Raw genomic sequence first — 23,428 nt, 5'->3', positions numbered from 1 at the left:
TTATATTATCTATTATTGGATGCTTCCTGACTCTGGTTATCAGATTCCATATACCAGGAACAATCAACAACGGCATCTTAAGGTAACAGGGATGCATGCTTACGCATGAAGAATTTAGGACAAAGAGCACCTACAAACAATCACCTTCCATTAGCTACAACCTAAATTCCCTTTACATAACTGGGACCTGACAGAAGGAAATGCAGTTACTAGTTTGTGGTACAATATAACCCAAAAAATTATTACAATCATTTAGTTGATCCTGTCAAGATGTCCAGAAATACCAAGAAAATGGTACATTCAGCATATATGATTATTAGTAAATTCAAACTAGAGCTCAAAACGTTTTCCTAGAGCTGAAAGTTCTTTCCTCCCATCTAAATAGTTTGGCTGGATGTCAACAGTATGACCCACATTTGTCTGAGTAATTTGCTTATGCAGAACAAAGCTCTCTTATTTGCACAATTAACAATCATTCTCTTCTCCCAAAATCAGAGACTCCATAATAGCATTAGAATTCCCCAAAATAGGCCCTCAGCTGTGGGACTGTAAGTAAATGAAATTTCCTTACCACATAATACAAGCATTTCAATATTGTATTTCAAATGTAACACAGCTGTAAAAGATGTTAAAAGAAAGCATCTTTTACTATTCTTTTACTGTTTTGTTTCATCATCTTCAATATACAGGACAAGCATGAACCAGGATGCCCTTTTTTGACCCTTTTTTCTAGTTTCATACAGCTAAGAAAGTACTGCAGTACTTTGATTTTAGGAGCAACAGCAAGGACCTGTCTAGTAAGACACCCCAAGCCAAAATTAACTCTCTAGAGAATTCTTACAAGGGAAAAAACAAGTGATGATACACCAGCTAGTCAGCTGACAGCTGACTAATGGGTCAAGGTTATAAAGAGAAGCCTGTTCTGAATGAACTTCACAGAAGCCACTAAGAGTAAGTTAAGAGGATTAAGCAACAGTACTTCAGATATTACCTACAATCTTAAACGTTTTTGTTTTTTTCATTCTTCTTGGATCTTCAAAGAAACAGATACATAATACATTATTACAGCACATTGGTCTTTGCTGAAAGACTTGCAAATGTTGAAACACTAAAGTCAACCAAATCAGTCCCATGGGCTTTGTTTCAAATAAAGCTGAACAGCTAGCACCTTTCTAGCAAGAACAATCTTTATCAATCTCTAGAAAGGTGCTAAAACTCTTAGAAATGAGCATCTGCTGAACCTCTGTCTTTGGACAAAATCTCTTGTAATTTTTTGCCAAGGCTGCTGTATTACTAATGGTACTGGGATCCCCTTGAAAAGATCATGTCATGAGTGGCAAAAACAAGAACTAGAAAGTCACGGGAAACCACGGTTCAGCAAAGCAAGTAATACAGCCACTTCTTAAGAGCTCAGAAACCAAACACAGCCCTGAAACACTAAAGTTGTGTTAAAAACAAAGATATCTGCATAAAGATGTGGATCATTCTTCTTCCTGATATAATGAACCTTGCTACTTCTAAACCTTGCTGTGAACTCCTTTACATCACCTCACAGTCCCATTTGCTACTTTTCACCTGTAGTCAAGTGTTACTTTTGCATTTTGAAGTCATCTTACCTGAATTCTTCTGAAGAAATCCATATACATATACATACACACAGACACATTCTACTGAAGCTCAAGATACATGCTAATTTTGGAAGTGTTTCAGCTACATTGATAGCATGCACTGATCACTGCAGAAGCAAGGAGTTCTTTGGCATGTTTTATACCCAGCAGACAGTGTCATCAGAAATCCTCCAAAACACAAACGAGTCTTGTTATTTAAATAGTGAAAACCATTACCCTAGTGTCTTCTAACTCCCTCTGGAGTTTGTCAGCTTTGGTCTTTTCAAAGAGCAGGCTCTGTTCAAGCTCCTTAATGCGGGCATGCTCCAGTTTGGTCTGCGTCTGTTAGTAAAAAGGGAAAGGAAGAGAACACAACGGTGCCACCATCACATGCCAGCACAAGAGGAGGTAGCCACATGCAGGCCGTGCTGCCAGAATCTTCTACCAATGATGAGCAGAGAAGATGCAGTGGATAAAATGAACAGGGAAATGCTATGGATGGATGAGAAAGATGGACTGAAATGTAAATTGACTGACAGGAAAAAAATAAAATTCCACAAACAAGAAATATGAACAAAAAAGTTTCATGCAGCCAAGTAGAAGTTATTTATCAGTACACGAAGTTTTCAGCACAAATTAGAATAGTTATGGAAAAAAAATATATACATCTGTTCTAAAAGGATGATTTGTCCCTTTTCTTGTCATCCCATTAATGCTTTTTTTCCTCTATAAAATGGGCTTGTATTTTTAAATGATTTAATTATGAACTAGGGATGAAAATTCACCATCGAAGCTCATGTGATGACTCACAACCAGTTTTTTACAATAGCAGTTGTACCTCAAGTCTCAGCCATAAAAAACCTTTGGCCACACCCTGGGAACATCAAGGTTCAGTTGTCTTTGGGATACGAATTATCTGAACAGAAATAAAGAACCTGATTACCTAGAACTGCAGATCCCTCCTAACTGTTCCCCTTCCTCCTCCAGAATGGAAGAAAGCAACAAGTGAGATTCTCCAAAGGCAGGTAAACAAGTGAATCAGTCTGGTTGCTCTATAATTACTGAAGTCTAAGTACATTGAACAAAGTGTGGAAGTAAATTTTAAGATCTTTGCAATTCTAAGAGGCATTGTTTTCCTAAGGAGAAGTAGGAAGCACACAAAACTAAGTAACCAGATACCTTCTGTCTTTTGCTTAAAATAAAAAGGGGGTAGAATTTTGAGCAAGAATGCAGAGTATCAGCAAGCTTGATATCCAGGCTCCCAGATACTCCCAGAGGCCTGCAAGACAGCTTGAAGTTTGAGAGATGGAGGAAAAGTCTAGCAGTTAGTTCAAATCTGACTAGCACCTCTGCGGAGGGAAAAGAAAATCAGAAGAAAAAGACAAGAAGAGAAAAGAGAAGAAAAGAAAAGGGAATATAGAGTGTTAAGAACTAGGTCCCACACTTATTTATAAAATGCAAAGATCTGAATACTCTATCAATCTGAACAGGTCAATGCAATTTAAAAGTAATCATACAAATTAAAAGGATTATGGAAGTCTTATTGTTGTTTCACAATGTGTTTTCCAGAAAGGGTAGCTTTTCAGGGCTTACCCACATCAAGAATAAGAGATCTCCAGAAAGAGAATGAAGTTCTGGCTGGTTAGGCTGAAACGTGTTTTTTAGCCCAAGAAGTTGCATGCATCTCTCTTGATGGAAGTTCTTCAACAGTTTACCTATAGCCATTACTTTACCACAGAACAAAGTAAAATGTTAGAAAAGCTCAGAACCCAATGAATTATTCTTAATAGGAGAGAGTCCTGCAACCTGAAAAGCTACCCACTGAGCACTAGATTGAAAGAATCCAAAAGGATGGAAGATGCATGAATGATACCAGAGCCACAAAGCTGCCAAGCTCACAGTGTAGCAGTGTGTGCACAGCCAGCAGGACACTGCTGCTTCTCTGGTCTTTGTAATACGATAGTTTGAAGTCCCTGCAGAACTGTTATTTATAATGAGTGACGAGTTGATTAGGACTGCCTACAAATCAGCCAAAGCAGTTAAAAGATCTTACATAGTCTCTGCAGTGCAAGTGAGATGAGGATGAGTCTCCTGTTTTGCTTCAGGCTTGTTTTTCTCCAATTACAGTATTCCATTCTGATGGCATCAAGTTATCTTCTTTCCCAGAAAAGCATGCAGACATCTGGTACTGTTCCAGAGGTGCTTTTTTTGTTGTTTTTTGTTTTTTTAACTAATATCACTTTTGCTGAAACAGCTGGCTGTTTTCACTATGCCGTTATTAGATCTAAAATCCATAATCATTAAAACTTGCTTCTTAGGTTGATTCAATTTTTGAAATCCATGGCAGATGTTTCTCTATCCGTGAAAGACCTTCAGAGCATATTGGTGGGGGACTATCAGAACTTGGGCTATTATATTTTATACCTCAAGCAGCCTTTGACAACTGCACTAAATACTCTGATGGAAATAAAATTTTTAAACATTAGTGGTTTTTTTAAAAAGTAGGTATAATTCAGTCCCCTCTCTCGGACTGGTTAGTATTACTTCCAGTCCACCAAAGATTCTAAATCATAAAAGCGTTCTTAGGATTTTTGAATAGTCATACCTTCCTCACTGCATTTTCTAAAAAGGATCTATTAAAACCCAACAAACCCAAAACCTGACACTCACAGAATTCTTCTATCACTTTGCAAAATATCCTATCTTAAGATTTTCTATACTACATAAACTACAAAACACTATTGATCTTTAATTTTACAGATACTGCCTTAATAATGCAAAAAAAAAAAAATAGAAATATCAGCACTAATTACTGGTATCTTACAATCCCATCTCCTATGCACTGCAAATAAAAACAAATTCTACCAAAATGGAAATAGAAGCTAAAAGAAAACCTTCAGAGATTATGATCTGGTCAAAGGAGATGGGGCAATTATCCTTTTAATAAGTCTGATTTCTAAGGGACAGGCTCCCATTCCCATGATGTAAATTCACCACAAAATCCTGAATCACTCAACCTTCCTTCCTGATCATCTAAAGAGAAATGTCTAAAAGATAAGCTCTTCTCTGAGGAAATCCAGAGCACAATAAATCAATGAGAGTAGAGTAATAAAAAGATGAAGAAGAGAATTTGATTGTAAATTTCAACAGAAAAGAAAAATGGAAAAACAACAGGGAAGCAGCTTCCCTTTCTCTAAAACATCACAGTTAGGTGAAGAGTGATAGGGAAATGGGACAAGTCTTACATTGGAAGGACGCCTAAAGGATTCCATTCAATCCAAACATCAGAGAGCAGTCATCAACCACTTTCAGCATTTGTGTATTCTAGCTACTCTTTCACTTCAAAATAAATGTACAGTTTAAGATCTTCATCTATAGGTCAATCTGTGAAACTGTGCTGAAGCCACAAATGCTGATAATCAGTTCTAGGATAAGGGCGAAAAGACCTTCAGTCCCTTCATGCTGAGATAATCACAGAACGTGACAGAGATTATGAAACATTAGTTTTGAACCCAAGTGATCACCCACTTCTCTTCTTTAGAGAGTGAAGATGTCCATTTACGGAAAAAATAGAATAGGAAAATCAGGAGTAGAGATAGGATTAAACAAGGAGTGCACAAAACAAGAGAAAGGAAGGGCACATGCAGATTTACTTCTAACACACCGTGAGCCTGATTTGGAAGAATAGAGGAGACCCAGATCGCTGAAGTAGCTTCGCAAAAGGAACACCTAAGAATGCACAGCAGGAAACCAGTTTTAGTCTTGAGAATTTCCTATCTTGGCTGGGGATGCAGCAGGGGAGGCAGCTTGTGAAAAATTTTCCTGAATCCAATCAAAAAGAGAGGGCTTTTGAATTCTACTTATTCTGAAGTACGGAAACGACAGGGCTGTTTTAATTTCTTGTAAAGTAATTCCTATTAACCAGTAACATATATTTTTCCTACATAATTCAGAGAGAAGCTACCTTAAGATATAGTAAAAAACAAGACAGTTTGGCCCACTAACTCTTAAGGCTTTTAAAAAATTCTCTCTCCACTTAGCATTTCGTGGCAAAACAGAAAAAAAAAGAAAAAAATAAGGAGATGTGGGGAACATTCTAATTTTTATTATTATTTCTTTTAATTCAGAAAAATTAATCAGCTAACTGCAAATTGCATCTTTTGAACAGCAGTGGGAGCTCATAGGAAAGCATGCAGGATTTTGGGAGGAAAGCAAACTAAAATCCTACATTTAAACAAAAGACTTCGATAAAGTCATTTTCTATAAGTTCCTATACCCTTCAATTAGTTGCAAAGTTTTTGACACTAAAGAATCCTTATGATGATACATTTGTCCTCTCTTCAGTTAATGGAGATTACAACGTTTAGTCATTACACACATTGTTTTTGATAAATGTTGTAATTGCTCTGAAAGCAACATGCACACAAATACTAGATAGAGTCAATGTTTCAATAACAGATTATGCAGTTAGTGAATAAGTATAAGCATTTTCTGTACACAATCTGTTAACATGGGATGTCTCTGCACATTTAAGTGCCCTCTTACATTTTCTGGATCTTCCGAAATCTGCCTCTTTTGCTATCAGTAAAATTAAAAAAAACAAAAACAAAAATATTTCACCTGCATACTTAGTACTATCATTCCAACACAAACAACAGGACACATTTCATTATATCGAACTCAGTTTGAACTCTTAAATTATGCAGCTTGACAAACCAGAGTCTTTAAGATGGTTTGCATAACTATTGACTAATTTAACAAAAAAAATAAAGAACTAAAACTTGCAAGACTAAACAATAGAAGGAGCATTCTATGAAGAGTCTAGATAGGTATTTTTAAATGAATGGAAGACTAAAATAAAAGAAATGTTATATGAAATGAATCATTCTTATAAGGCTAGCACTTCCAGTCATTAAGGGTTCACAAGTCAGTTAAATTTGTATCCTATGCTGTGCAAAAGCTCTAGGATTTTTTTCAGATTCAATAAAAACAGAAAAGAACAACTAAAAAGTATCCTACTTTTTAGCTTTAAATTTGGTATGAAAACTGGCAACGTTCAAAGAGTCAAGAGTAATTCTTCATTAAATGCATTTTCTAATCTCTATAATAGCATATTGCATTTTAGTCCAACATTATAGCTAGACAAACAGTAGGAAGATAAAAATAAATTGCAAACACTAATTTCTGTTTAGATTTTGTGTAAAATTTAACTCATGACAAAGCACTTTGTTAATCAGTTTTCCCTAGGGAAAACACAGAGATTATTCAAAAAAATTAATCCAAGACAAATGGGACTAGTGTTCAACATTCACTTCAAAGACACAAATAATTAATTGCCAGTCTTATATTTTCAAAATGATTTTTTGTGTTTGATTACTTTTAAGCAATTTCAGAAACATTAGTAAGATATAATACAAAACAAAACAAAATAGCAAAAAGTAGATTTTTACTATGAATCAAATTAATTACTCTAAAAAACCACAGTCATTCCACGGTAGAACCCTTGCTAAAGGGTGTAACTGAATTAAAGGTGCACTCCTGGTTAGTTAACTGGAGGACTGCAGAACTGTGAATTGCTTTCATGTGTTTTGCATACTTCTGAACCAGTATTGCATCTATTCATCATTTCTATTGCATCTATTAATCATTCCTGCCTCTTTCTTCCAGAGAAGTGTACAGTTAATCTGAACAGATTGCATTTCAATGTCCTATTAAATGTGTTGTTTACCAAGCTGGAGATATTTTACCTCTAGGTCTCCTTTGGTAATGGATTCTTCTTCTACTCGGAACTGAAGGTCTTCAACTTTCCTGTAGGGATAATTAATTAAAATTCAGACACCTTTGAAAGCAAATGTTTTTAAGCTCACTTTTCAGTGGAAATTAGAACTACAGTGACATCGTTCTGATTATTTCAACAAACTGCCTGAAGCATTAAGAAAGGAGAAATCTCTTGCACAAAATAAACCACTAAGACAGGCATCATTCTTTCTGCAGCTCTGTAAAGAAAGTATTTGGTTGTGTTTTCTGATGAGTTTTCTCATGAGTAGAAGAAAACCTTAAATCATCATTTCTCTCCTTCCTTCACTGTTTTGTGTGTCCTCGAAAGCAGTGACCTAAACGAACAGCTTGATCTAATATTTGGTGTATTCTACCATTCAGCAAAGAAACGGGCAGAAAGTTAGAAAATACAGAAAAAAAAACCTAGGAACATTCTGGTACTGTTCTGGTCAACTTGCATCAAAGTTCCTGCAGAGACAAATATGTGTTAGCTGTCAGAATGAATGCCAAGATGCAGAATGGGGACGTATGCAAGAACACATATACAGCTTGCCTTGCCCCTCCAGGAGTTTTAGAATGACCAGCTAGAAGTGAGAAGCTAATAACTGATATAAAATAATTGATTTTCCTTCCCTCCTCTGCCTCTGGTATGCCTCAGCAAAGAAGGTTGTTAAGAGCCAGATTTTCTCCTTTTCCCTTTGTTCCTTTCAGCACAGTAAGATGTGGCAAAAGGAGGAGAGTGGCATGCCCTCTTTCTCGGCAGTTACACACACTGCTCTTGTCTGGGCTTGGGCTGATAGAAGTAGAGATGACTGCAACAAGGTCAGTGTATCAAAGGGAATTACAAGTGATGGATGTCTAAAAGATAAAGGAAAATAAATTTGTCTCATCATAATACTGCAAGTGGTCCTCATCCCCACACTTTGGGAAACAGAGGATTAAAGATTATTTGACTTCAAGTTACTGCTGAGACAGTACTGAATACATGACAGATCTTTTACAATAAGTCATCCTAGAGTGGTTATGAGGAAGGAGAAATACTACACTGCTGAAGCTATGAAATATTCCCCTAGCTGTAAAATGTCACTTGGGTTAATGGGTAGCAGGCATACGCAGTGACACCGTTACACTGCCTAGCAACACACTGAAGGTGAGCTCAAGGCCAGAGGACTGCAGTAAAGCAGACCCCCACTGACCTGGCATTCAGTGAAAATAGGTTCATGGCCAGGCAAACGCAGGTGCTGTTTTTTTTTTTTTTTTTTTTTTTTTTTTTTTTTTTTTTTTCCCATTTATTTTTAAGCATTCCATTATTTCATAGAATATACACAATAATTCTAGACCTAACATCTACTGTTCTGAAAATTTAGTTAGTGGGCCCCACAAAAAGGGAGCACACAAATTGCAAAGGAATTGCCCAAGGCTTAACATTGCATCTCCTCACCTAGAATTTCAAATTTTAAGGAGAACTTTCAGAGAGGCGAACACCTTCCTGATTTCAGGGAAGCACATAAGCCTACAGTGCAGACTGACAACTGCTTCCCAAATAGACATCTGCTTTTTAAAAGCATTCCAAATCCATTAAGACAATTACTTTGTCAGATTATTTCCTCACCTATCTGTACATATCTATTTGTTAATCTCAGTTCCTTTCCTCAAACTGTTAAAAATGGCAACTAGAAAACGCATTAAAGGATTTGTTTTTTTTTTTTCCTGTAAGAGACAGACCCTGCCTAGAAGCATGCGACTGATGGCAATAAATAATTCACAAGAGATGTAAGGTGTAAATTTCTATTCTAGCACTCTTAGGAAATGTAATTATCAAAACCTTCACTTTGAAGTGGGAGATGAGTGTTTCAAGAACTTAGAGCACAACCTGTGAACTTGATAAAAATAGGAACAAAACCCTTGGCAATAGAGGGCAATACTAAAAGGAATGCATTGCATTGCATAAAATTCAGCTATAAACAATAGTTGCAGTCTCTAATCAGTCTCCACCTGGACTGTTTCTTGAGCAGTGCCATCTGTCAAGTCTAAAAGGGGACATTCAGTCACAAGAGATCTCAAAATACTAATTTTCTCTTCATTTTAATAAAAGTTTTATTCTTAACAGAGGGATTCAAATGAAGACATTTTAGGGTCACCTTTTCTCTTCCTCAAGCTGATTGAGAAGCTCCACTTTCTCCCTATCAGCAGCCTCCACCATAGCTCGTAGCTGGTCCATTTTTGCTTCCATCTCCAGTACGTGCTAATTGGCAGTAACAAGAACAAAATATGGTAAGCAGGTAAGTTAGACAACACATACATTCAATTCAAGTTATATAGCTGTATCTCAGTAATCATGATTTGGTGAAGTTGTAGTCCAGTGGACAGGAATATTACCATATTCAGATCTGCATATAGTAGAAAACTATCACTTACTGAGATGTAGAGAAGTTCAATCAAAATTAGCTAAATGAAATAGAATTGCTATCTTATCAAACCAAAGCCTCTACGAGGAGTAGCTCATAGATATGGACTATTTCAGTTTCAGAACACCATTTCTTACTCTCAAACCTTTTCAATAAGGCAACACAATTTTGGGAAATAAGTCCATTGTTTTATAGCTTCTATTTCAAGAAAAGCAACACCACTCTTACCCGATCATGTCCATCTCGAACAAGTGCTAATTCCTGCTCTATTTCCCCTACGTGACTGGTTGCTTTAGCAACTTCTGCCCTCTCCAAGTCCCTTTCAGCCAGGAGCTGCTCAATGTGTTGCTGCTTCTCCTTCAGTGCCTCCTGCAGGGCTGTAGTACCAGAAATTTTTCTTGCGTACCGGGAAGACGTTTCTGTCAACTTTAGAAAGTAAACACGTTAAAAATCGTTCTGTGTCAGGTGAAAGCCAGGGATGCCTCCAGATTCTACACTCAGTTAGTAACGCAAATGATTTCTGTAACCTACTGTACCCTCTCCTTTACATTTTTAATAAAAGAAAAATATTTTCAGGCTTTTATATTTAAATTATATCATTTTCTAGAAGTTAACGATGAACATACCTGGACAGTAAGATTGTTTCAGGGTAATCAGCAAGTGGTATGTAGGAGACAGAAGCATCCAAGTGAAAACAAAAGTCTGGCCTCAGTTTAAGGTGGGTGCTGTAGATTCACATGAAGGCTAACTTGTTAGGTTTCTAAGCACCTTTTTGTGCAAGATATAAAGGTATCCTTATAGAAGTTAAGAACATCATCCTCCCTCTATTTACAAAGTCATAATCTTAGGTCACCAGCAACGGTATAACATTCCCAAAGCTCTGGAAAAGCTTTTGGAAGTCCAAATGGCATTTTGTGCCTCTACTCTGGGAAGAAAACGTTCAGGATCAAAGGTGCTTACCTTGCCTTAAAAAGCCAGCCTTACAGCTAATGTAATCCTAAAACATTTTGTAGTAGTACAACTGTTATACGATTAAAACACGTAACACTTAAAATTAGATTAATTCCAGAAAAAACTTCTGAAGGATTAAATTTAAGAGTATAGATATAAATGAATGAATCTGGAAAACTATAGCTAAAATGAACCTTAAGGTTTTTCTTGACCTTGCATGATCTCTGCTCCACTGAATGGAACCAGTGTCAGTGAAAATTCAGCATGGCCCTGTCTTCTACTTCCTCAAGACTTTTTGAGCTAGAAGGGAAAGTGAATAAACTGAAATTACATCATAAAAGTGAACAAGAACTGAACTAAAAAAAACTGATACAGTTTATAAAAACTGACCTTAGCGGCTCAGAAATCTGAATTGAACAACATCTCATTTAAAATCTTATTTAAGACAAAAACTCATATGCAAAGACTTGTTCTTTTGTTACATTAACCTTTAGCTCCATCCAATTGTATTGCCCAAGATGCTTCTTCTATGATCTTTTCAGAGATTGAAACATTGAAGAGTAGTTGCCATACACAGCAGGGAATGCCAACACCCAGTAACACTGACCATAGAGCATGACATGGACATAGTTTTCCTGTCATCACAAAAACACCCCTTTTCACTATGACTCCTACAGAATCAGTATTTCTAATGTGCCTACTCAAAGCCTTGAATGGCAAGTCTATAATCCATTAGAAATATTTTATCAAATGACTCAAAAGGTATGAGACAGAATAAGTTTACCTTCTAATATAATGAAGCTTTCACTGATATTTAGATTAGTTGTTTCTTACCTTCTCAATTTCCAGAACATGCGAGAAACTACCTCAAGCACAACTATTATTTTTTAACAGGTCTAGCTTCTCTAATGCAGCTTGGCTTTACTTCTGATTTCAAAAGAAATCCAAAAGAAATCAGAGCAATAAAAATCTGCCGTGTCAAAATTTGATTTCAGGACATCCTGTTTCTTCAGTAGGTTAACTTTTGAAGAAAGAAAGTGTCAAAATTATTCTCACAATTCTTTTACTTGAATAGGAACCAAAGACTCATGTTGTCTAAAACAGAGCAGGAAGGAAGCTAAAATTTTAATTTCAGAAATAATGGATCACAGAAACACTATATTTTATGGCTCAAAACATCCAAATGCCCTGGGACATAACACAAAGGCAAAATAAGCAAATATGTTGCAGACATTTACAGTGTAAAACTATGCGGTCTTATTGCTGAGAGTATCATACTATACTAGTGCTTCATAGAGTCTGCCAGCCCCATGAACTCTGCTGCAAGAAGGCATTTACTTACTCTGAAGCAGTACTAAAACCATGCACCGATTACAAACCAGGGGGCACTGTGCAGCCAGGAGTGTAATTTACCGCACAGATTAAGTAATAAAGTCTCTCCTTTTGTGCCAAATGAAGATCCCATATGCTTGTTGCAATAGCGTATTAACCCTGTTTTCCTGACCAGCTCAACCTCTGTTCACTTGTAATCTGCTTCAGTTTTGAAAGACTATAATAAGTCACTTCTCTGTCCTGCACCTGCTGGTCAGTGGAACAGTATGCTAGCTTACCAGTTTCAGTTCAGTGGGAGCTAAAGTGATCTCTTTCCAACTATATGTAATCATGTACTCTAGTTTCAAAAAAGAAAAAAAAAAACTAGTGTGACTATGGAAAAAAAATATTTCTATGCTTATAATTGCCATGAAAGGGAGATTTTTTTTTTTTCCTCAACTTATCTTTCCCAGAAGACTTCCATTTCACTGCATGTGACCCAAGACTAGGACATCTATGTAGCAGAGCAACTTCAAAAGAATCCAGAGTAAGTGTATTAGGCAGAATTAGTACAATGTTAAAATTCCTCTGAGCACTGTACTATGCAACAACTAGTCTTTATGAATTCATAATATTAAAACCAAATCTAAAGGAAAAGAAAGAGGCTTCTTGTCAGCAAAGACTTGAGAATTGCTACTTCTGTATTTCTCAGCTGACTCATCTCCTTAGTAATAAAAGAAAGACTTTTGCATTTTAACAATTTGAAACTTTTGGCGCAGTAAAACTCAGTTTTGGTCTCTGGAAGCTTTGGTAGATACCAATTCCTAAAACACAAACCCCATAATACAGAGGCGGTGCTAGAAACAAACAAACAACATAGATTCCAATCAGAAAACATTGATGCCTTTTCATTTTGTTGGCATCACAAGCCTCTTTCTTATTGTAATAACTCAAGTTAGTCTGAATTAACTGTGTAAGTCCAAGTATTCAAATATTGAGCTACATTTCAGGGCTAGCTAAGATTTCCTTCTTTTATGCATGCTTTGAGTGGGGAAAAAAAAAAGCACAATTAGACGTGTATTGTACCCGAGATCTGCTCTGTTCTCAATTTATGCAAGTAAACCACAGGCAAGTGCCACGTGGATTCCTGCTTAGGCATGTAAAGCATGCAATAGAAAAAGAAGCTTACTAGTCCTGTACGGCTTGGCTTGCTGCTTACTGAAGATGCCACAGAACTGAGAGAGCTCAGGGAAGATGCACTTGGACTACGTTTCAGGGCTGATGGAGTTGCAATCACTTTTCGCACAGTTGTCTTTGCTTTAGCTGGTGTAGTTGAGGGGAATCCAATCTTCGTAACTTTGTGGACTGGAGCAAACAAACCGTACTTTGGCTGACACTGAAAATATCTTAAAAAAAAAAAGACACAGATATGAGCACTGAATTAACTTTATCTTTTCATACACATGATCTCACGAAACTTCACAAAGAATTCTAGATCAGTAGTCTAAAAGTATCAAAGTACAAGGTACAGCTAGTGACAACATAATATATATTTGGCTGCCTAACTTTTTTTTTTTTTTTTGAATAATAGATTTTGGGGGAAGGTGGGCTTTATTTTGAGAAGCTACAACAGCACTAATACAACAGAGTTCAGAAATTTAACATGGAGAAAACTCTTGATCTAGAGATATCCAAGTTCTTTGTTTCCTAAAAGTTTCATTCAGATTCAAATTTTAACCTGCATATCCTTCAACACATTCTGCTGAGCTGGCCATTATAAATGTGACAGCAGAGATTTAAAAATAAAATCAGATTTTATTTAAAATCAAATACTTATATATTTGATTATATATGTTATATACAAATATATATAGACACACACACATACAAATTGCATACAGTTGATTGCACGAAGCAGATAGATTTGGTTATACATAAACAAAGCTGCTTAAAATTTCAAATTGTGACTACCTATGGTAAGGCATAATTCTTGTAGAAAATGTTTTTCATGAGTTGAAGACCACAGTTTATACCAAACAAGAAGGAAACATGCAAATATTAACTTGTGATGTGATTTAATGCTTTCTAAATGCGACTTACTGGAATAAGCATCTATACTATTCCTACTGTTTATGATAGAGTAAATGTTGCCGTAAGTACCATCAGCTCCTGCAATACAGGAAATTTTCCCCTAAGTTTTGAGAAACCAGGTAGAAGTTTAAAAAGCAGGAAGTTGTATTTTCCACTACTACCTTATGAATCAAACACACATGGAAGTAGGAGAGATCAATTAATACCAGGAACGTGAACTTGAAGCAGACTTTCAGAGACATGTAGGTGTCATAAAATTCAAATCACTGTTTAAAGACTTCCTCCTCACCCCCACCAAGACAGACAGTCAGGTTTACAGTCTAACTACTCTTTTTTATATAAAAACTTTCACAATTAAAAAAGCAAAACACAAAGATTCAAAATCTTTAAGCTGGCTGTTATCTGATGATTTACTAACCTTGTTCCAGCAACGGCTCCATCATTCTTTCCCAGAGGTTCATCCAGCTCTACTCCACACCACTCTCCTTTAGCAAAGTCAGTTTCTCCCAGGAAACGAACAACTCCAGCTTTTGTTCCACCAACCTGAAGCAACAAGATGTAACAGTTTTTAATTTCATTTCCAACTGAATACAAAATCAAGTGTAAAAAGTATTCAGTATAATCACAATCACAAAGCACGTTAATGCCCTAATCATTTTTTATTTCAAGTTGTATGTTCTGCTATCTCTAAATCTTGTTTTAACATCTTGAACAGGTTTTCACAACAAAATTATTTACAGGACAAAAAGAAAAAAACTAGTCACTTCCCTAGCATTTAGTTCTCTTTGATTTGGCATACAGGACATGTTTGCCATGACTAAAGGTCACAGCTCTCTTAGGGTTACTTTGTAAATCTGTAAGATTAAAAACATTTGCCAAGACTCAGTATAAAGTGTACCAAATGCAAAAGATTGGAGTTACAGGTAGAAATAGATTTCTAAGAATTGCTTATTTCTCATCCTAATTTTATAGGAAAAGGTAAAATAAACGGGGGGGGGGGAAGAAGTTTTCCATATTTTCTCTAAAGGATAATTCAGATAAACCACATAATCTACCTCTCTTGCTTTCAAAAATTTATATAAAATATAATGCATTGCATCTACACATGCTTGAATTTTCAGGGAGAAAAATCATTTTTTTTCATCTTTTCTTCACACTTTTTGCACTCCTAAATGGAAGGTTAGGAATGATCTGCTTTTAAATTTATTAATGCTTTTTACAGCCATTGTGATCACTTTCCTCTTGCTCGCAATGTCTGCAATGATAGCTCTTCATAACTACCAGGGGAGAGAGGAATTAAATTAAATGAAGAAGCAAAAAGTGTTCAGTGTAGCTGGTAGTTGCCAAGAGAGGCCCCAAGCCAGAACTGCAGGATTCTTGCAGGTCAGGATGACAATATGGTGTGCCCAATTTGTGTAAAAAATCTTTTCAGCCTGCATCTAGCATTAAGAACGTCTAATGTGGCAAATATTAATCAAAACTACCTCTTCAAGAGGTTACCTGGATTCACCATGGACACCTGTTTTTTTTTGTAGTTTCTTTTTCTTAAACCTTGTACTTTACAGCACGTTATGCAATGAGGAATATATTTTGTAGCCTAGACAGAAAGCTTAGATGCAACCTGCTAGCACAAACACTGTCATTTTCCTTTTCATGTACTTTAAAGTATATTAGGATTTTTATACAACTCTTAACATTATACATTCTATTTTTTTTTTTTGGGGGGGGACTTCCTAGGATAACTACAGAACAAGAAGATTCTTGTACCATGAACTAAGGTGCATGTTTACAGTATACTGGATAATTCAACTTAATACACTTGAGAGGTGCTCACACAAGAGGTTAACTGAGGAATATAGAAACGGAGTACATTATCTTGCACGAAAGCACTAAGTGTGCACAGAGTACTGAGCTGGTGCACAGAAGCTGCCATTCTGAATTTGTGCTGTAGCTTTTGGTAAGCAACTTCGCAGATCAGACAGCTCTGTTAGCAATTCAAGGCTTCAACTGATGAGAAAAATTTCCTAATCCACAGGCTCAAAACCTCAGAAACACAGGGAAGAACAATTAACCCTTTTTTTGTATTACTCAAACGAGAACAGCCAATAGAGACATTTTCATCCATATTTAGAAAGCCAGTTCTGGTTTCCTCTCTCATTACAGGCAGCCCTCAAACATTTTTTTCATCTGCAGACCACCTTTACATCTTGCTTTAGGTGGTTCTGTAGCAAGTTATTCTTCTTCATGGAATAAAAAGACAAAAAGTTTACAGTTATGACTCAGCTTAAAATAGCAACTGGTAGAATGTTTGGTATTCAGTGTTCCAGGCAGAGAATAGGAACTTCCCCTTTCTTAAAAAAAATAAACAAGAGTACTGTCTTGTGAGAAAGAGGGGGAAAACAAGGCAGAAAAACACCCTCAACCAACCGAGTCATATGGAACCCAAAGCTCCTCTATGGTACAGTGGTGAAGAGGGAAAAATATAACATCGTTTGTGAACCGTATTTCCTGGGAACAACTATCCCTAAGTCCACACTGGTCTCCCTCATACATATCGGACTTTTTCTAGATGATAAATATTACGTACAAACATCAAAATAAAATCAAATGAGCAGTATGAAAGAAAAACATGTACATGTGCTTGTCTTTATGGGTATATACACATATACACATACGTATTAGTCCACGTCAGGTCTTCCAAACTGTTTCTCTTCACTTTCTAGCTTGATTGCTTTTCCTCTGCCCGCTCCCCCCCCCCTTCATTTTTTTTAAATAAATGTGGAAGGCATCTTTATGTGAAAAGAAAGACTGGTTAGTTCTATGTAGAACTGTTTACTATTCAATTCTGTGCTGTCTGCCCGAATAAACAGAGTTAAAAATCAAAGGAGGCTGTAAAAAACCCATTAAAGAAACCAGGCAGGAAAGCTAAAACAATAGCCTAGATAAGGAGCATCCCCTCGAAGACAGCAGTGCAGGGTGCACTTCCAGAGGGATTCCTCAGCTCCTCTAACAGAGCTGCTTCGCTAAGTCAAGTTTTGTCCACAATTCTGTGGAGGTTTTTTTGGGCTGTTTAAACAATATAAGTCAGTTTAAAGAAGAGAGAGGAGGAGAGGAAGAAGGGAGGGGGGAAAGATTTTCCATATAAAGGTAAGCAAGATAAATCTAGCCAAAGCATGTCAGTGAAGAAAGGTTAACTGGATGTGATGACTCTCTGAGAGGCAGGAAAAACTGCTGCAAGCTATTTCCTCCAACTTAAACTGTAAATAAGCCAGAACTATTGGAGCTCTGATAAAATGCAGGTTAGTCTGGAGTGCATTATACACCTTCCTTTTTGTTTCATACCTTAGCCCTGCTCACTTTCCACACATAGGTAAAAGAATGTGTGGCATTTATTCTGAAGAAATCACACTGAAATGACTATCAAGGAGACACGGTTTGGAAGAAAAGCTTTGGCAGCGTCATCCCCATTGGGCCTGCAACAGCAATCACAGTGGATCTGCACGGGACTGCAACCCCAGGCCTGGCAGGAGTGAGCAAACAGAGGGATTCATACACCAAGAACAGACGGGGGACGCGCAATACGAGATCCCAGGAGAAACAGCAGTGTGTCTAGTCTTGTAACCATGGCACCAGGCTTATTTTAAAACAAGATGCAATAAAGAATGCCAAAGAACTTTTTTTTTTTTCCAAATCTAGTCAAGCTTCTTTGAAGAGCCAGTTATTGAATTTCTAGCCATCTGCAAATATTGAAAGATGTATTTTTACCAGTAAGAGGAATTTGTGTACACCGTGACAGTAAAGCGCTCATTACATGGATGCAGCTATATATGCAATTTTGCTCAGTTCTAAGCAAAGGCCTTCTAAATCTCCAGTTTTAGAGACAGCGTCAACATCGATCTTTAAAGTTTGAATCTACTGAAGACTTCCAGTCACTCAGAGCTCTGCCTAAAACGGTATATATTTCTCCAGTTGCAATTAAGTACTCAGCATGTAACACCATACCTACTTTGATTCCCTTGACAGGATAATGTGAGGCACTACCGTACAATACAGTATGATATCCATGCATAGATATCATTGCTCTGTCTGTGCATAAAAGTTGTTCTACATACAGATCGACACATAGCGCTCTAAAGTGAAAAAGAGACTGATTAAGCCAATACAGAATTTTATATACTGATATGAAAAAAGTGTATTTACATGAATTAAGTAATAGAAGCTGCTGCAGAATGCCAGCAAAGTTGTAAAAAATATATAACTAATTGTACTTGCCTGCAGACCTACTTCCTAGTAGGGCATGAAAAAATAAAAGCGCCTTGTTCAGTTTTTAAAAGCTACATGGGAAAAATAGGGCATCATTACCATGAAGACAGTTTTCCATGACCTTCATTCATGTTAAGACAGGTTACTAAATAGAGCACAGAAAAGAACTGCCAATTTTTTTTTAGTCAATTATCACACAGTATATTCCAGCTAACAATATAAAACAATAATATGCCAGAGTATCTAAGTTAGGCTATTGGGCATTGTGAGGTACAGAAATTTATTTGAAATTCAGCTAGTGTTATGTCATTCACATGGGAAAAGTGATAAAATTTTCATTTATCAAATTCTAACGAAGCTTACCTGAACCTACTGCAATATAAAATAAAGTACTAAAACAGGTTTGCAAACCTGAAGCAATCACACATTTCAAACACTACTTGATGAAAGTACAGCGGTATGAGTAAGTCAAGCAGCGTGAGAACCTCTAGAGAGCTGCATTTCCAAAGATAAGCAGAAGTAGGAAACAAAAACAAAACAAAACAAAACAACAACAAAGTGTAATCCAGAAAAAAAGAGATGGTCTAAAAGGTCAGATTGCTGTTTAAACAATGTTTGTCAAAAAATTCAAATCTCTGAAAAATCCACTGTCTGAAACTTGTTCAGTAAAACAGTATCACTTACTCAGACACTGGGGGCAAAAAAACCTGACCACTTTCCCTGTTGTGATCATCCTTTTCAGTCTTCACTAGAGAGGTCAGAAGAGCGGAGTTAAAAGCGAAGAACAACTGCTCTGGTTTATCTTTTGCCTGATCACTGTAATTGATGGTGCACTTTGAAAAGCATTGCTTGGATGTTTCTCTGCTTGTGACAGAGACTGGGAATCTCCAGAACCAAACTATAGCACTCATAATATGCAGCACTTGGGAAGGGGAAAAAAGAAAAAAAACAAAAACAACACACACATCTAGAGGAAAATAAAAACACAAACCACCTCTATATTACATATATATATATATATATATGAACTAGGATCTACTAAACAGAATTTTCATTCTTTTTCTCAATATATGCCATTTCTAGTTGGCAAAACCAGTTGCAGCTAATAGATTTTTTCACTGATTCAAAGCCAGCAGGAACCATTAGTTCTGGGTCTCCTGTATTTGACAGGACATTACAATTCAGCCAGTTATAACTCTAACAAACCCAGCAACTGAGCTCAGCTGTCTCTACACTTTTAGATCAGAGCTGATATCCATCAGAAAGTATACTTCCATTGGCAGCTTGTTTTCATGATTAATCATCCCATTGTTATAAATACATTAAAGTTTTAAACAACTTTGGCTTCTAGCCATGGACTCGCATTACGCTTTTATTTAGAAGACTACAGAGTTCTTCAGCAACTGGTATTTAGCATGTAGAAGAGTATGTACATGTTTTAAGCAAGTCACCCCTTAATCTTCACCTTCATAAATTAAGAGGATTGACTTCAATTCATTGCACAATATTTTCTTCAGCTTGAGTCATTTTAAAACTGTATTCTCAATTTTATCTAGTGTTTCCAACATGCTTTTCAAAAAAGCAAGGTTGTAACTATATGCAGTATTTGAGTACTGACCAAAAAGCATCAGAGTGCTTCACGGAAAAAACACACTAGTGAAACAGATACAACACCTCCCAGCCTTTTGGGATGGCTGAGAGAGGAAGGGAAGAACAGAAGTGCCATCAACTGCCTGGTTCCTAAATATATTAACAGGAGTAAAGCACAATACTAATTTTGAAGTTATACTGTCATACAATATTCAAAATTATTAAAAAGACCAAGTATCTTCTGAGTTGTCTTCATTAATTTAATAGCTTCAAGGGAGGAAGTAAAATTTAAGAACCATCTGCTTTAACAACACGATCATGTTTCAATTTGTCAACATCTGTTTTCCCGGTCAGTTTTTGCCTTTTTTACCTGCCTGATATGAGACAAGCTAGCTTCTGCTTTTCCAGGTCATCCATTTCCTTTCAGAAATACCTGCTTAACATTAGCACTCTTCTAATCACGCCTTGATCAGATGTTCAGATTATCGACTAAACTTAAAACTTGTCTCTGTAATTTAGATTTTTCAATCTAGAAGCTTTGTAAATAGCAGGATTGATGATGTCGGTTTTCCTGTGGCATTAGATATTATGGTTGAGTGACTTTGCTGTTTACGAACGCAACACTGTCCACAGCTATTTCCACTGATGAGAATAGTGTTTAGACAAGATCTTAATCACGTGGATTCTCTGGTGTGCAGAAGTCTGCAAATTCACACTGCACCCTCCCCAAAACATGTGCTATAGATTCTCTGCCTTCTATTTGGCTACCTGTTTTCATGGAACTTCTAAAAAAATCTTTAAAACACTACTTCTCTGTTAAATTTGTTTGGCTAACAAGTTCAAAAGCAAGGCTGAACCAGGCAAAAAAGATTATGTGGAATAGGAGAATTATAGGTACAATATTATTACACAATTCTCTACTTCCAGAAGAAATCAAATGAGTAATTAAAAATAATCTGTTATTGAAGATTCTCCACATGTGAGATAACACAGAAATAATTCAAATGTTGCAAACTTAAGATCCTCAAGTCATTCATCACAAAGGAAACCATATGAAGAACTGACAGTACCTCCATACTGCAAAAGCCATACATGAACTTGCTGCCACTAAAAAGCAAAAGTGAAGACTCAAATAAGTTGTTCTTTTGTCCATCCTGTGTCAAAACAAGCAAGTACAGCATGTTCCTGAACTTCACATCCCTTGGGAAGGTGGGGGGGAGGCAGAGAATCCACGCATATACACACAAAAAAATCAAATTTGCATGGACAAGCTATTAACAAAGGGTGTGAAAAATCAACTATTATTGCCCTTGTATCACAATAACTCATACATAATTTTAAGTTAAACAAGGAGCTGCCAAAACGGAATGACTCGCAGCTAGGCACAACCAACACCTTCCTGCACTGATAAGATGAATTTAACATCTTATCTATCTGTAAACAAAAAAGTACAGGAAATTTGTCCTGAAAAATGTTTAAAATGTAAGACTAAAAAAGCTGCACAAAGAAAATCACCAAGATCAGCAAATTATGGACAAAGTCTTCGGATACTCTCTAGAGTGTCTTTCAGCTGTATTTTAGTACGTATTTTGCATACTGTGGCAATCACTTCACCAGCTAATTTACATCATACTCTACAATATCTAATTGTCTAAATATACGTACATAAATGTAAGAATCATTTTTATCCTTGGGTTAACATGACAAAGCCATCAAAATACTTTACAGTCAACTCAGCTTAAGGATGAGGCAGAAGTATGACTGAGCAGTTAAGCCGAGCGACACATTTGCAATTACAACAAATGAGGCTCAGGAGGGGTCAGCCAGAGCAGAGCACACAACAACCACGTGTACTCAACCTCCGTATCTTTCTTCCTTTTCAATTCCTCATCTACATTGTGGCAAGTCATTTTTGTACTGCTTTACGTGTAACAAGGCCCATGAATTTATGCTTTTCAGCAGTTAAATACTGACTATTTAGGTTTTTAAGAGACTAAAAATTTGGAACTGTATTTTCTTTTTGGAATGTTATAGAAGCTAGAAAAAGGAAGGTTTACAACAAAAATACTATATTGACGATGCAGGATTATTTCTAAAGGGAGAAATTTCTCTGTACACTTGAAATATTTTTTCCCTTGTTGCTGTTGCTGAGTCCTGGAATTTAATCAGTTCATAGCCTTACGTCATGTTCACTTGAAGATAGGGTTACATGGGTGGAAACAAATCTGACAATAATCTCCTATCAGTCTCTGCCTATTACATCACTAAAGAACCTAGTAAGGAACTCACTTGCAAGAAATAACTTAGAGTGAGCAGTATAAAATAGATACTGTGAGAGGAAACTGAACATTACTCACACATAAAGAACAGTTTTATAGAAAGGCCACATCAGCAGATGCTTGTAAATCTAGTTTGTAATGTTTTGTGAACATATGGATGGAGGCCCAAGTTGCAGCTTTACAGCTCAGCTCCAGCAGCACCAGAATTGGCAGACCATAAAGAAGCTGTAACTGGTTAAAAGAATGAAAGCACTTTAATCCCTTGAGAAGGTTAAGACCCGTTAGGTTGATAAGATTTTTTTGAATATAGCATCTGTTCCCTCCAGGAAGAAGCCTAACATACTCTCAGAACAGCTTCAACCCTTGACAGGTGCAATGTTTGTCACTTAAGGCAGGTTTCCCCCCTTTTATTTCAACATGATCTCCTAATGGTAAAAATAAAACATAATAAAAACAATCAAAAAAGCAATTTGTGCTGGGCTCTGGAGAAATCATGAGTGGTTCCAATGCCAGGGCAAACATTTTCTCTGGCTGCAGCTCAGACAAACAGGAAATAGGAACTGGTTTAACCTGAAAGAAATTTGTTTCTTAGCTTAGTTTTCTGCCAGACCAGTTCTTTCCCAATCTGGCTTACTACATGGCCACAACAACACTTCCACTGGCACATGAAGGGAGAAGGAAGAGGAGAGGATGGGAACATCTTTTTCATGAAAATTCTTATTTATACTAGCTTTAAAAAGGTCAGCAAAATGCAGTTTCATTTTCATTCTGCAGATCAGCTACAGCTCTGTTAATGACCTTGTGCTCTTTATCATTAATTCATTAAAAGAAGTGAAGGAAGTACCCAGTGAAGGAAGAGCATATTTCCCTATTAGCAGTTCCGACTTCACAGCAATCCCCAAAGATGAGACCAAGTTGCCCAGAGTTAATGTTCTCTCTCTGCATATACCAACGAAATCATATCCAGACCCTGAACACACTTTAGATGTTAAGAACTGAAATTACGATTAAGTCAGAGCTATCTGAACTACCCTTTGCATTAATCATTTTTGCTTTGTTTTGGCTGACTTCAGTAGGAGCTGTACATCAGTGCAACAAGTATGAAAAGATAACTAATGAATTACATATCAAATGCTACCATTCTTTTAAA

General features: G+C 36.6%; 1 protein-coding gene across 9 annotated transcripts in view; it reads right to left on the bottom strand.

Annotated features, from left to right (window-relative positions):
• The window catches only part of CLIP1 (CAP-Gly domain containing linker protein 1), an 80,349-nt gene that overhangs the window by 33,586 nt on the left and 23,335 nt on the right, over nucleotides 1–23,428 (bottom strand). For 4 of the 9 annotated variants that reach the window (XM_062589643.1, XM_062589640.1, XM_062589647.1 and 1 more), the window contains exons 4-10: nucleotides 14,565–14,689; nucleotides 13,245–13,461; nucleotides 10,022–10,219; nucleotides 9,527–9,630; nucleotides 7,355–7,415; nucleotides 6,153–6,185; nucleotides 1,845–1,949 (exon numbers count right to left, since the gene is read on the bottom strand). In XM_062589643.1, the coding sequence (XP_062445627.1) occupies nucleotides 1,845–1,949; nucleotides 6,153–6,185; nucleotides 7,355–7,415; nucleotides 9,527–9,630; nucleotides 10,022–10,219; nucleotides 13,245–13,461; nucleotides 14,565–14,689 (843 nt within the window). The remainder of the gene's footprint in view (nucleotides 1–1,844; nucleotides 1,950–6,152; nucleotides 6,186–7,354; nucleotides 7,416–9,526; nucleotides 9,631–10,021; nucleotides 10,220–13,244; nucleotides 13,462–14,564; nucleotides 14,690–23,428) is intronic. The other 5 variants (XM_062589644.1, XM_062589648.1, XM_062589646.1 and 2 more) reach the window with 3 other exon arrangements.

Source organism: Rhea pennata, chromosome 17 (genome assembly GCF_028389875.1).
Source record: "Rhea pennata isolate bPtePen1 chromosome 17, bPtePen1.pri, whole genome shotgun sequence".
Lineage (NCBI taxonomy): Eukaryota > Metazoa > Chordata > Aves > Rheiformes > Rheidae > Rhea > Rhea pennata.
The sequence above is the reverse complement of the archived record's forward strand: the minus strand, read 5'-3'. Positions and strand labels throughout refer to the sequence as shown.